The sequence below is a fragment of the Oratosquilla oratoria genome, chromosome 3, assembly GCF_046742065.1.
Source record: "Oratosquilla oratoria isolate Oo_2021 chromosome 3, ASM4674206v1, whole genome shotgun sequence".
Lineage (NCBI taxonomy): Eukaryota > Metazoa > Arthropoda > Malacostraca > Stomatopoda > Squillidae > Oratosquilla > Oratosquilla oratoria.
The window spans coordinates 86,944,222-86,958,231 of NC_134779.1; the positions used below are offsets into that span (position 1 = coordinate 86,944,222).

General features: G+C 39.6%; 1 protein-coding gene across 13 annotated transcripts in view; it reads right to left on the reverse strand.

Annotated features, from left to right (window-relative positions):
* The window catches only part of Gga (ADP-ribosylation factor-binding protein Gga), a 251,519-nt gene that overhangs the window by 187,724 nt on the left and 49,785 nt on the right, over positions 1-14,010 (reverse strand). For all 13 annotated transcript variants that reach the window (XR_012966271.1, XM_076182998.1, XM_076183004.1 and 10 more), the window contains exons 4-5: positions 10,252-10,458; positions 9,763-9,940 (exon numbers count right to left, since the gene is read on the reverse strand). Coding sequence is in view for 12 of the 13 variants with exons in the window: in XM_076182998.1 (XP_076039113.1) it covers positions 9,763-9,940; positions 10,252-10,458 (385 nt within the window). In the remaining variant the exon portion in view is untranslated. The remainder of the gene's footprint in view (positions 1-9,762; positions 9,941-10,251; positions 10,459-14,010) is intronic.

Sequence of the window (14,010 nt, forward strand, 5' to 3'; positions counted from 1 at the left end):
CTTTCGGGAGTTATATTAACTAAACGTCACCTTGATGAGAGACTGTCCTAAAACAAAACAGTCTGTAGTTTGTTTCAGTATTGAATAAGAAATGGTAAAGACGAATTATTTCCTCAAGATATAAAATGAACATTTTCTGTAAAAATCCCGAAATTTTTCTGTATATTTTACTTTCAATAAACTTTTTTTGATCATATATCCTACAAACTATTTAAGCTACAAAATAATAAGGGACCAACGCAAAACATGAGTCATATACCGGTACATGTAGTTCCAACTTTTTCTTAGTTGGTTCTCGATTCTCTCGCTAGATGGCGATCGGGCATGCGCGTTATACGTCGGTGCGTGCTATCTGTGTACTGAGATAACGAAGTGCATGGGTGCGCATTATAACCCGATGCACATTTTAAGCTGGAAAATACGGTATGCTCAAAAACCATTCATGAGTTTAAAAGCAAACTAGACACTGCGAGATACAAAGGCGGGACACCATGAGCATAGCTCCCCTTCCTGTCAAATATAACTAGGTAAATACATGAAAGTAATTAATGAGAAGGAAAATTTGGTGAGAGACACAGTTGACAAAGCCAAGTGCATTGTGGTCTATGGTATACAGGAAAAGCATGATGTCCATTGATACCAAAAAGAAAAGGAGAAGGAACTGGTCAAAGAAATTCTGAAAGAAATACAGGATGAAGATCAAAATCTCATTAAAGAAATCGTCCAAGATTCACAGTATAGGCAAATACTCAAAAGAAAAACATCAAAGACCTCTAAAAATAAAACTAAGAACACAAATGATGGCAGAGGAAGTATTATCAAAAGCGGTCAAACTGGCAAATAGCGAGAAATTAAAAAATATAAGAATAAAAAAGGAAATGAATGATGAGGAAAAAGAGAAAGACAAAGCACTCAGAATTTAACAAGAGAACAGAGATGGAAAAAAAAAATTTTTTTTGGAGAGTGCTGGATTTGAGACTGAAAAAATGGTATATTAAAAAATGAAAACTAAAACTAAAAAAAAGTGGCATACACAAACATCGATGGATCTCTGGAATCAACGAACTAAATGACTATCTACATACATATACCAAAGGCTCTTTCCCCCTACACGGGGGGTAACCAAAAAGAAAAAGGTATAAAAATCACTCCCACTCATTCCATTTCCTATATTCCACTCCCCTCCCCCCCTCTTATCTTGGCACCTCTTGGATGACGGGTCATCCCTACATCCTGTCCACTGCCCTGGGTCAGAAGCAGTGTCGCAAGACACAGCACATCCACAGCAAGGCCCCTTCATAAATTTGGCGACCCCACCTCTCCGTCCCCCCATGCAGAAAAGGTGTAGACGGGGAGAAATCCCTTTGGGCTGCATCAAATTTTTTCTCATACATACTTCCTCACCCCCCATCCCCCACCCACTCTCCCTCATGCATCACAGCATCATCTATACACAACCCCTCTCCATTCATATCTATCTTCTGTCCTCTCCCATCCTTCCTCAAAGGACATTCCTCTCTTTTGTAATGCCCCTTTCACACCATCCATCCATCTCATCCTAAGATGCCCCTTTATATTCACTCCTTCCACCTCTGCCTTCCACACTTCTTTTACTAATCTTTCTTCACTCATTCTTTCCATGTGTCCAAACCATCCTAATACTCTTTCATCAACCCTATCTCCCAGCTCCCTTTCCACCCGTTCTCCTCCTCACCTCCTCATTTCTCACTCTATCTAGCCTAGTAACCCCTATCATACTTCTCAGACATTTCATCTCAAACGCATTCAAACTCCTTCTCTCTTCCTCTCTTTTGTTCCATGTTTCTGCCCCGTACAGTGCTGTTGGCACAATCACTCCTTTATATAACCTCCTCTTAGCATCCATTCCCAGATGTCTATTTCTCATTACACTTTTTATTCCAACAAGGCATTTACTTGCTTCTCTCAATCTACATTCTACCTCTACCCCCACTCCTCCCTTTCCTGCTACATTCGTACCCAAGTATCTAAAACTATCCACTTCCTCCAGTCTTTCACCCTTAATGCTCACTTCCAGCCTGCTGTCACTCTCTCCCCTTGTACATCTCATCACCTTACTTTTGCCCACATTTATCTTCAGCTTCTTCTTTCACACACCTTCTCAAACTCTGTCACTAACTTCCTCAATCCATCCTCTGATCCTGCTACAAGCGCAGTGTCGTCAGCAAACAACAACTAGCTCACCTCCCACTTTTCTCCATTTTCTTTAATCATCTCCAACCCGACCCACTACCCTTGCATTCACCTCTCGCACCATCCCAACCATGTAAAGATTGAACAGCCAGGGCGACATGACACATCCCTGATGAAGCCCCACCTCTATCTTAAACCATTCACTCTCTCCATTTCTAACCCTAACTCAAGCTCTATTACTTTTGTAAAAACTTTTGACTGCTCTTAAGGGGGTCCCAGACACCCGTACTCTTGTGCGGTACGATCGAATTAGTTATTCAGACAAACAAAATTTATTAATCATTTCCTTTTCTGATTACCTATTAATACATGTAGTATCACTTCCTTGCACTTAAGAATACCATATTTATTGAAGAGTTAATGGGCAAAAGTTCAGTAACTTCAAAAACTAATATCGTGGAAAAGGTCTTACCAAATATTTTTTGCTTAAGGTCCAATTGAAGAGTGGCCCTACGTGAACATTTTGGGGAGTCGATTTTTTTTATTTACCTCTTATGAGAATAGCACTGATTTTTTTTTTTTTTTTTTTTGTACATATAGTAAAAAAGATTAAATTTCTGAGGAAAAATAATAGCCAGAAAAATACTGCTAAAGAATTTGCTTTATTTTGACTTCCAGATATTTACGTCTTACAATTCTCTATCAAATGAAAAAAAATTGTGAAAATTGGTATATAAATGGGCGAGTTATAATTTGATGAATTGAAAGAAAACAAACTTTTCAGTAGTCCCATTTAAATGCTGCACGGACATTTAAGGGGATGCACGGACATTAAATTATATTTCCCTTAATTTTATTTTATTACCAAATTAAAGTTACTATTTCTCTTCACCCCTCCCACAGTTATTGTTGGTAGAATAATGAACATTGGTTATTGGTAGAATAAATGAAAGATATATTTGACATGCAAGAGTGAGATACTTGCCAGATGTCGCCAATAATTTATATATTTCATTTTATATATAAGAACAGAAATGGAATTGAGATGTAATTTTTGGTCGAAGTGGTACCACTATTATAGAGAATCTTTTGAAATGCTTATCTGTTGGAAGAATAAAAAAAAATGATACGATCGCATGCATGAATAGCATGAGAAAATTAGCTTTTACACTTCCACAGCTACTAAAGTCTCTCCTTTTAGGCATCGTTCTGTGGGTTTAGTCAAATTGCCAGATACCTCCATATCAAGCTGCCAGATATCTCCATAGATATTAATTGCAGTAAAAAAAAAAAAAAAAACTGGCCATCGAAATTTTGACTTATTTCAAATGTTTTTTATGCTATGGGGTTGCCAGAGGTTGCCAAAAATTTATCTATTTTATTTTATATATAAGAAAAGAAATGGAACTGAGCTCTAATATTTGGTTTGAGTGTTACCACCATCATGGAGAACCTTTTGAAATGTTTACCTAAAATTCATTCATTTTCCAGAATTTTTCGAGTTTTTGCGCCCAGGGCTCCCTAAACAGCTTTCCTCCTAACCCATATATCTGCAAAACCTCCCACAGTGCCTTCCTGTCTACCCTGTCATAAGCCTTTTCCAGATCCATAAAAGCCAAAAAAACATCCTTACCCTCTCCTATAGCTTTCTCACATATCTGTCTTTCCACAAAAAAAAAAAAAATAATATATATACACAACCCCTATCTGTCCTAAACCCACACTGTTCCTCACCAATTACTCCCTCTGTTCCTCTCCTAATCCTCTCAACCAAGACCCTCCCATAAGCCTTCCTAACTACACTCAACAAGCTGATCCCTCTGAAACTACTACACTCACACTTGTCCTCCTTTCCCTTGTAAAGTGGAACTATACAGGCACTCCTCCAGTCCTCTGGCACTCTACCCTCTCTTAAACAAACATTAAATAACCTCACCAGCCAGTCCACCATAACTGTACCTCCTTTCTTCAGACATTCTGCATGGCATCCATCCAACCCAGGTGCCTTACCTGCTCTCATCATCTTAACAGCTGCTTTCACCACTTCATCCTTCCCTATTTCTCCTCCATTTTCCTCACTCATCACTCTTATTTTCTTAGCGCTTCCCACTGCAACTACCTTTCCCTCCCTATCCTCCTTCACATTTAGTAACTCCCTAAAATACTCTGTCCACCTTCCTCTCACTGCCTTCTCTTCCATTATCATCTCTCCATCTGCACCTTTTACCTTTTCTTCTCTACTTGATTCGCCTCCTCTTTCTCTTTTAATTTCCTTCCAAAACATCTTTTTATTACTTTCAAAAATTTCTGTCATACTCTTACCCCATTTCACATCTGCTCTCCTCTTTGCTTCCTTTATCTTATGCTTAACTTCCCTTCTCTTTACTTTGTACCTCTCATACGATTTCCTCGTCCTAATTTGTAGCCAATCTATGAATGCCTGCTTCTTCTCTTCTACATCCCACCACTCACTACCCTTCCTTCTATTTCCTCCCACCCTCCTTGTCCCACACACCATCTTGGCACACCTTATGACTCCCTCCTTGAACCATCCCCATTCCTCCTCCACTCCTAGTTCTACTTGATCCTTTACTCCCTCCCACTCTCTTCCAATAATTTGGAATGTTCACTATCCGGCCACGCATGGGTTTTTGGTGGTACATACAAATTTTCTGCTTTTTTTTTTGTCTCAACAAAAAGATGAAAAGCAGAAAATTTGTAGTAGTGTATGTACCACCAAAAACCCATGCGTGGCCAGATAGTGAACATTCCAATTTATTGGAAAAAACAATAAAGGTACTTAACTAGTTACTGAAAGAGGGTGGAAACATGGTGATCATAGGCGATTTTAATGCAAAAGACATAATTTGGGAAGAAATGACAGTTAAAAGGGGGAGATGAACTCTGGAGCAACATGCTACTTGATATGACCATCGAATACACTCTAATACAATGGGTTAAAGAGAATACTAGATATAGAAACAATGAGGAATCATCAAAACTAAACTTAATATTAACCTCTGAATTAGATATTGTGAACAGAATGGAGTATAAAACACCAATTGGAAAAAGTGACCATATACTAATAGTGTTTGAATTAAAAGAACAGAACAACATAGATAGAAATGATAAACATAGAGAAGGAAGATTTATGTACAACAAAACGAACTTTGTAAAACTAAGGAAATTTTTCCAAAATGCAAATTGGGACAGGTTCTCTAAAGAGGAAACAAATATGGAAGACAACTGGAACATATTAAAAAGAAAATTATAAAGAGGGAGTTACAAATATGAACCAAAAAATAAAAAAATAAAAATTTATATAAAATGTTGGTTCAATAAAAGATGTAGTGAGGTTAAAGCCAAAAGAGATAAAGCTTGAAAAAAAAAAAAAAAAAAAAAAAAAGATAGGAAAACATCTAAATGGCAAACATAAAAATCTTAAAAGTAAATAGGGGGCGTCCTAGGATGAGATGGATGGATGGGGTGAAGGGGGCTTTGGGGAAGAGGGGAATGTCTGTTGAGGAAGAATGGGAGAGGACAGAAGACAGGGGTGAATGGAGAATGGTTGTATATGGATGATGTTGAGATGCATGAGGTGGAATGGGCGAGGGGATAGGGGGTGAGGTAGTATGTGTGAGCAAATTTTGACGCAGCCCGAAGGGATTTTCTCCCTGTCTTCTCCTTTTATGCATGGGGGGACAGAGAGGGGGGGTCGCCAATTTAATGAAGCAGCCTTGCTATGGATGTGCTGTGTCTTGCGACATTGCCTCTGACCCAGGGCAGTGGACAAGGTGCAGGGATGACCCGTCATCTGGGAGGTGCTAAGATGAGAGGGAGGGTGGAGGGGTGTGGAGTGTATTCAGGGATGGAATGGGTGGGAATGATTTTATGCCTTTTCCTTTTTGGCTACCTCCCTTGTAAGGGGGAAAAAGCCTTGGTATGTGTATGTAGAAACGAATATGTAAACATATGCAGGAAAGAAAAAAGAGAATATGAAAGGGATATCATAGACAAATGTAAGGATCAACCAAAACTCTTTTACAGATATATAAACAACAAACTAAAGGATAAGCATGATATAGTAAAATTGCGTGAAGGAGATAAAGAGTATATAGATGACACAGAGATGGCAGAAGTTATGATCAGACATTTCAGGTGTGTTTTTACAAATGAGAGCTCACAATCCTGGGAGGACGAACAACTAGAAAGTTCACCCATGATGAAGGAAATAAAAATAACACAGAGGGAAATAAGAGACCACATAAAAAGCCTAGATGTCAGAAAGTTACATGGACCAGATGAAATTGCAAATTGAATATTGAGCGTATAGACGAACTGACAGATAAACTACACAAGATAATAGACTTCTCATTATAAGAGGTAAAGGTACCTCAAGATTGGAAAGATGCATAGTACCAATACACAAAGGAGGAAACAGGGAAGATTATACAAACTTTAGACCAGTGTCCCTCACAAGCACAGTAGCAAAAATATGCAAAAAGATAATCAGGAACAGATGGACCAAACACTTGGAAGAAATTAAATAGTAAACCCCAAACAATTTGGTTTTAGAAATGGAAGATTGTGCATCACAAATCTAATCTGCATTTACTCGAGACTAATTGAAATGATACAAGAAAGAGATGGATGGGTAGATTGCGCCTTCCTGGATTTACAGAAAGCTTTTGACAAGGTACCACACAAGAAATTAATAAGTAAAATTGAAAAAATAGGAGGAATTCAATGTAAACTATTTGAATGGGTGAAGGACTTCTTAACTGGGAGAAAAATGAGAGTGGTACTTAAGAGATAAAAGTTCAAAATGGGAAGATGTAAAAAGTTGTGTCTCACAAGGCTCTGTTTTGGCTCCTTTAATGTTTGCCATATATATAAATGATATGGATAAAGGAGTAAATTGTTACATACATTTTTTGCCAAAGATGTCAAATTACTCAAGAGAATGAAAACAGAAAAAGATTGCAGATCGCTACAAGATGACCTGGATAAAGTATGGGGAATGGAGCCAGAAATATGAGATGAACTTCAACATCAAGAAATGTAGCATAATGGAATTTGGAAGAGGCAAAAATAGAGTTTTCGGGAAAATATAAGATTGGAAACAAAGTAGTAAAGAAAGTAAACTCATAGAGGGACCTAGGAGTAATCATCTCAAGTGACTTGACAGTTAACACCTGACAAACATGTAAATAAATTATTCAGAGACTTACAACTTATTAACCACTTCACTACGGGCCAAAATCTCGTGGGCAGCATTAGCTGCCAGACGTACGATGTTTCGTTTTAATACTCGCATCATGAAAAATAGTCACCGCTTATATCGATCGTTCTCTCTTTCACCCGTGAATTTTGATAACCATAGAAAATGTGATGAAGACAGTTTAGAGAGTATGTCATTATGCAGGGCCAACTACATTAAATATAATCAAGACGCTGATATGGCAGCCTCACGTATCCACTTGCTCCTCATGCCGCCTACGTAGGCGGCACCGTATGGAAGGGGTTAAGATCAACGAAAGTGGCCTTCGACTACATGGATGATGAGATGGTTAAGAAAATAATCACTACATTGATAAGACCAAAACTAGAGTATGCTATATCAATGTGGGCACCAAGCACAAAGAAAAACACAAAGAAATTAGAAAGAATCCAAAGAGCGGTGACAAAGATGGCACCCACACTATCAAATTTGACATATGAACAAAGATTGGAGAAATTACAGCTGTTAACATTAGAGCAGAGAAGGGAAAGAGGCAACTTGTTGACCATCTTCAGAATTATGAAAGGGATGGAAGTTCTCAATAGAGATGACCTATTGAAATAGGACAAGAGAGAAACAAGAGGACACGATAAGAAGCTAAAGAAGGACAGTTATAGAAGAGACCTGAAAAAGAACAGTTTCCTGCACAGAGTAATCGATGTCTGGAGCAAACTAAACAGTGAAACAGTGAATGACAGAACTATACACAAGTTCAAGAATAAACTAGATGTGGAGAGATGCGAAAACGGGTCACAACAAGCATAGCTCCCGTCCCGTAAAATACAACTAGGTGAATACAACTAGGTAAAATACATTTCCCTTCCCAGTTTCACCTTCATCCATATTAACCTCGAAGAATCCTCCTTCTGCTCCACTACACGCTTACCTATCTCTTCACTTACTAGTATAGCCACCCCTTCTCTCCCTTGTCCTCTCTGCACTCCTGAGATCCTCCCAACTACATTCCCAAACTCACACTTGCCCCTCCCTTTCAACTTGGTTTCACTCAAAGCCAACACATCCATCTTTCTTCTCATAAACATACTGCCTATCTCTTCCCTTTCACTCTCATCTGTACTACATCCACACACATTAACCCCTTCCATACGGTGCCGCATACGTAGGCGGCATGAGGAGCAAGTGGATACGCGAGGCTGCCATATCGGCATCTTGATTATATTTATTGTAGTTGCCCCTGCGTAATGACACTCTAAACTGTCTTCATCACATTTTCTATGGTTATCAAAATTCATGGGTGAAAGAGAGAACGATCGATATAAGCGGTGACTATATTTTATGATGTGAGTATTATTACGACACATCGTACGTCTGGCAGCTAATGCTGCCCGCGAGATTTTGGCCCGTACTGAAGAGGTTAAAAGACCCAAACCTTGGGGTATTGGTTGGAAAACTTCTCCTAGACCCTCTTTATGCCTTTACTTTTTTTTTTAGGAATGTCCCTTCTGGGGCTACAGGGAGAAGGATGTCTAATCCTATCCCCATCCTGTTTTTGTCGCCTCATACAACATAAGTGGAAAGACTTTTACAAAGGCGGAGCATGCCGACAGGAGACCTTTTGATCCATATCTAGGTCGGATGCATAAAAAAAAAAAAAAAAAAAAAAAAAATAAATAAATAAAATAAAAACTATAACAATGTAAATAACAAATAAAATACATAAATAAATGCATAGGTATAGTTAAATAATACAAACAGGTAAATAGTAAATAATAATAAATTGACATATAACTAATAATAAATGAAAATCAGACAGACAAATGATAACAAAACAAAAACAAATAATATAAGATAAATTATAATCATTACAGCATCTTACTTAGGTATTTATCAAAATGATTCTTAAAGCTACGAACTGAACTACATTGCACTACCTGTGCAGGAAGTTTATTCCATTCATTAACTACACGGTTGGCAAAGTTGGCATTATTCTTATCCCCTACCACAGGGTTAGGCAAAATGAGAAAATCAATATTCAGAGAAATGATACAGGACAGTAAGAAGAATGGGGGGGGGGGGCTGCATAACAGTGGGACAGTTGCAGAATAACAATGATCATTTCTCTGTGAATAGAGATTTCCTCTACCAGAGACAAAAATGATGCATGGCTCTGGTCCATAGAGGCATCCCATATAGACCCTAAAGTATCAGCTGCATGCTACTTACTTCAAACACCGCAATAATATGCAGCCAGTACCCCAGACAGGGTATTGTTAAATGTAAACTAAAAAATTACCATGTACAATGAATAATACTGTCAACATGAAAATGAAAAAGAAAAGAATAGTCACCAATGCCATCTTCTTTATCATCCATTTCTGACACAAGGCGGTAGATCCTGGAGCGAAGGTTGCAACAAGATGTGTGCAATTCAGCCATCAAATCAAGGTCTGCTGATGATGCTGATGATTCCTGATGTTGTGTCAACATGTCATCCAATACCCTTACATTATTCATGGCCGTTTCCACCTGCACCACAATGAAAAACAATAATTTTTCCTAATCAAAATGCATACTAGTATTGCTATTCCAGCTCATGAGGCCATTATATTTCACAACAATCTATCTATATACCAAAAGGCTTTTTCCCCCTTTATAAGGGCGGTAGCCAGCCAAAACTACATTGACACAAAGTTTTTAAAAGTTTTGCTTCCTGGGAAAGGCAATAGACAAATGGTGTGTAATAAGCACTTTCCTTTTTTCTCTGGTTCAACATTCTTATTCAGCTATGCATCACTTACAGTTCTGATGAGTCTAAACTGCATGATGAAAACACAAACCTCAACAATCCTCCGACTTGTCCTTTCCATTCTTCTTTCATCCTCCTTCACCATTGACTTGATGAGAGCATTGGCTTTGTGCAAGTCCTCAGGATTCTTGCTCTGTAGGAGACGCTGTAGGAGACGTGACTTTTCCTCATCCTCAAATACTGCATTTGCTTTTGGACGGGGAGCCAGAGATGGTGCACCAATATAAGCAGGATCCTCCTGAAAGAGAATGATGCATACAATGTAGTATAAAAAAGTTCCAAGACTAGTTCTACTGCACACTAACAGATGGAAGCACAGGGATGCACATGCTGTGGAGCTTAGCAGTAACTGTTATCAAGCAGTTTACCAACCATTGTTCTGCAAACTTTGTGAGCTGTACCACAGGAGTTTTTGTGACCATATGCTCAGGCACATTTACAATTTTACCTTGTACTGTAAAGTACAGCAAGCAAATAAACATCATATTTTGTGCTAAACTCAGCAAATCTGCAATGGAGACCTTAATACAATTTGGCACAAGTTCAGCAATGAATTGTGCAAGATGTTATGAGTGGCATGTATACTTCACAACTACAGAACATCACTGGAAAGTGACAAGATGCCAGGATGACCTTTCACAAACCCTATCTATATATCAAAGGCCTCTTCCCCCTTATATGGAAAGTAACAAAGTCAAAAGCAAGCACCAACTCCCACCCATTCCACTCTCCTCCACCACCTTTGTTTAATTCTCATTTTAGTTTAGTTCCTCCAGGAGGTGCTCTGATGAGAGGGAGGGTGGGAGGGGTGTGGAGTGTATTTGGGGATGAAATGGGTGGGAGTGTTTTTATGCCTTTCCCTTTTTGGCTACCTCCCTTGGAAGGGGGAAAAAGCCTTGGTATATTCATTCATTCATAGTTCCTCATGGATGAAATCATCCCTGTTTCCTGCACATTGTGCGGATCATAAGCAATATAGCAAAACATAGCACATACACAGCAAGGCCACTTTACAAAATTATAGGAGAGCTTTACTACTGTGAAGGGAATTACCACCTGGCACATCCCTACATACATACATACATATACCAAAGGCTTTTTCCCCCTTACAAGAGAGGTAGCCAAAAAACAAAGGCATAAAAACCATTCCCGCCCATTCCATCCCTAATACACTCCACTCCCCTCCCTCTTATCTAGGCACCTCCTGGATGACGGGTCATCCCTGCATCTTGTCCACTGCCCAAGGTCAGAGGCAGTGTCGCAAGTCACAGCATATCCACAGCAAGACCGCTTCATTAAATTGGCGACCCCACCTCTCCATCCCCTCATGCAGAAAAGGAGAAGACGGGGAGATATCCCTTTGGGCTGTGTCAAATTTTTCTCACACATACCTCACCCCCCATCCCCCCACCCATTCCACCTCATGCATCACAACACCATCCATATACAACCATTCTCCATTCCCCCCTGTCTTCTGTCCTCTCCCGTCCTTCCTCAACAGACATTCCCCTCTTCCCCAAAGCCCCTTTCACCCCATCCATCCATCTCATCCTAGGTTGCCCCCTCGTGTTCACTCTCTTTACATCTGCCTTCCATACCTCTTTTACTAGTCTTTCATCACTCATTCTTTCCATGCATCCAAACCATTCCAATACTCTTTCATCCACCCTATCTCCCAACTCCCCTACCACCCCTGTTCTTCTCCTCACCTCCTCATTTCTCACTCTATCCAGCCTAGCAACCCCCATCATCTTTCTCAGACACCTCATCTCAAACACATTTAAATTCCTTTTCTCTTCCTCTCTTATGTTCCATGTTTCTGCCCCATACAGTGCTGTTGGCACAATCACTCCTTCATACAGTCTCCTCTTACCATCCCTTCCCAAAGGTCTACGAGTATTCCTCATGACACTTTTTAATCCACCAAGGCATTTACTCACTTCTCTCAATCTACATTCTACCTCCACTCCACCCTTTCCTGCCACATTTGCACCCAAGTATCTAAAACTATCCACTTCCTCCAGTCGCTCTCCCTTAATGCTCACTTCCAGTCTGCTGCCACTTTCACCCCTTGTACATCTCATCACCTTACTTTTACCCACATTTATCTTCAACTTTCTTCTTTCACACACTCTCCCAAACTCTTTCATCAACTTCCTCAATCCCTCCTCTGATCCTGCTACAAACACAGTGTTGTCAGCAAACAACAGCTGGCTTACCTCCCAATTTTCTCCATTTTCTTTAAACATCTCCAATCCCTGACCCATCACACTTGCATTTACCTCTCACACTACACCATCCATGTATAAGTTCAACAGCCAGGGCAACATAACACATTCCTGACGAAGTCCCACCTTTACCTCAAACCACTCACTCTCTCCATTTCTAATCCTGACACATGCTCTACTACTCTCGTAAAAACTCTTGACAGCTCCTTGGAGCTTTCCTCCTATCCCGTACATCTGCAAAACCTCCCACAGTGCCTTCCTGTCTACCCTGTCATAAGCCTTTTCCAGATCCATAAAAGCCAAAAAACATCCTTACCTTTACCTATAGCTTTCTCACATATCTGTCTTACCACAAAAATCTGATCTACGCAACCTCTACCTGTCCTAAATCCACACTGTTCCAATTACTCCGTCTGTTCCTCTCCTAATCCCTACATCCCTAAATAATTTTAGAATACAAAAGTGGAAGAAGTCTGAAAGCACAATTCCTCCTAAAACGATGCAGTGCAAGAACCCAAGGAGGATGCAATTAGTACACACTTAATAGAGCAAGATCCAGAATTGCCAGAACTGGTGACACTAGTTAAATGGGGCCTCAAGACCAACCCATCCTGTGAGTGCAGAGAATCAGTACGGAACACTGACCATGTCCTAAGCCAGTGATCAGCAACCTGCGGTTCTTTCAGGCAACTTGTGTGGCTCCAGAAGCTTCTTATTTCATCAAAATAAAGACATCATGTACTATACATTTGTAAAACATTCCACGTAAAATTATGTACATTTATATATATATATATATATATATATATATATATATATATATAGATGTATATTTATTCAACTTTGAAAAGATCTGTAGCCATCAATTACCATGATTTGCAGAAATGTCTTTCTTAATCTGAACTTATTTTTTGTACTGTGGCTCTGACAGCACATTTTTACAAACAGGGTGTTCAGGATAAATTTGATAAATTTTTTTATCTTGTCATTTCAGGACCATTTGAAGGATTTAATAGTGGTAAAGTGCAACTGAGAGCTGATTCTGTGTACTATTGGTGGGTGTGAGAGCTAGAGAGCATGGACGACAGGAAAGCATCATGAAGATTCATGCTGGATTAAAAAATTCGGAAATCTTAGCTGCAGCTCGATGCTCCTTGAATACTGTGAAGGCTGTGAGATGTGAGCTGGAGAATTGCAACAGATGTGGAAGCAATGGCTAGCAAGAAGGATCATAGCAGGCATTCTGACTCCATCTGCACAACAAAATTTGTCGAGAAGCTGCAAAAATAGATGTGGCAAGATCCAGGCAAGGCAATGCAGACCTTGGCGAGAGATGGGTGTTGGAGTGGCGACTATGAAGAAAGTGCTGAATGAGGATCTTTCCTACTCCTCATACAAAAGGCACAAGGACCAACTACTCACCACCAAGGTCCAAGAGAACTGCCTTAAAAAAGCCAAGAAACTCCACAAGGTCAAACACCCTGTCGAGATGGGGATGCTCTGGTTCTTCTCAGACAAGAACTTCTGGCAGGACCAGTTGCACAATGCACAGAACAACAGGT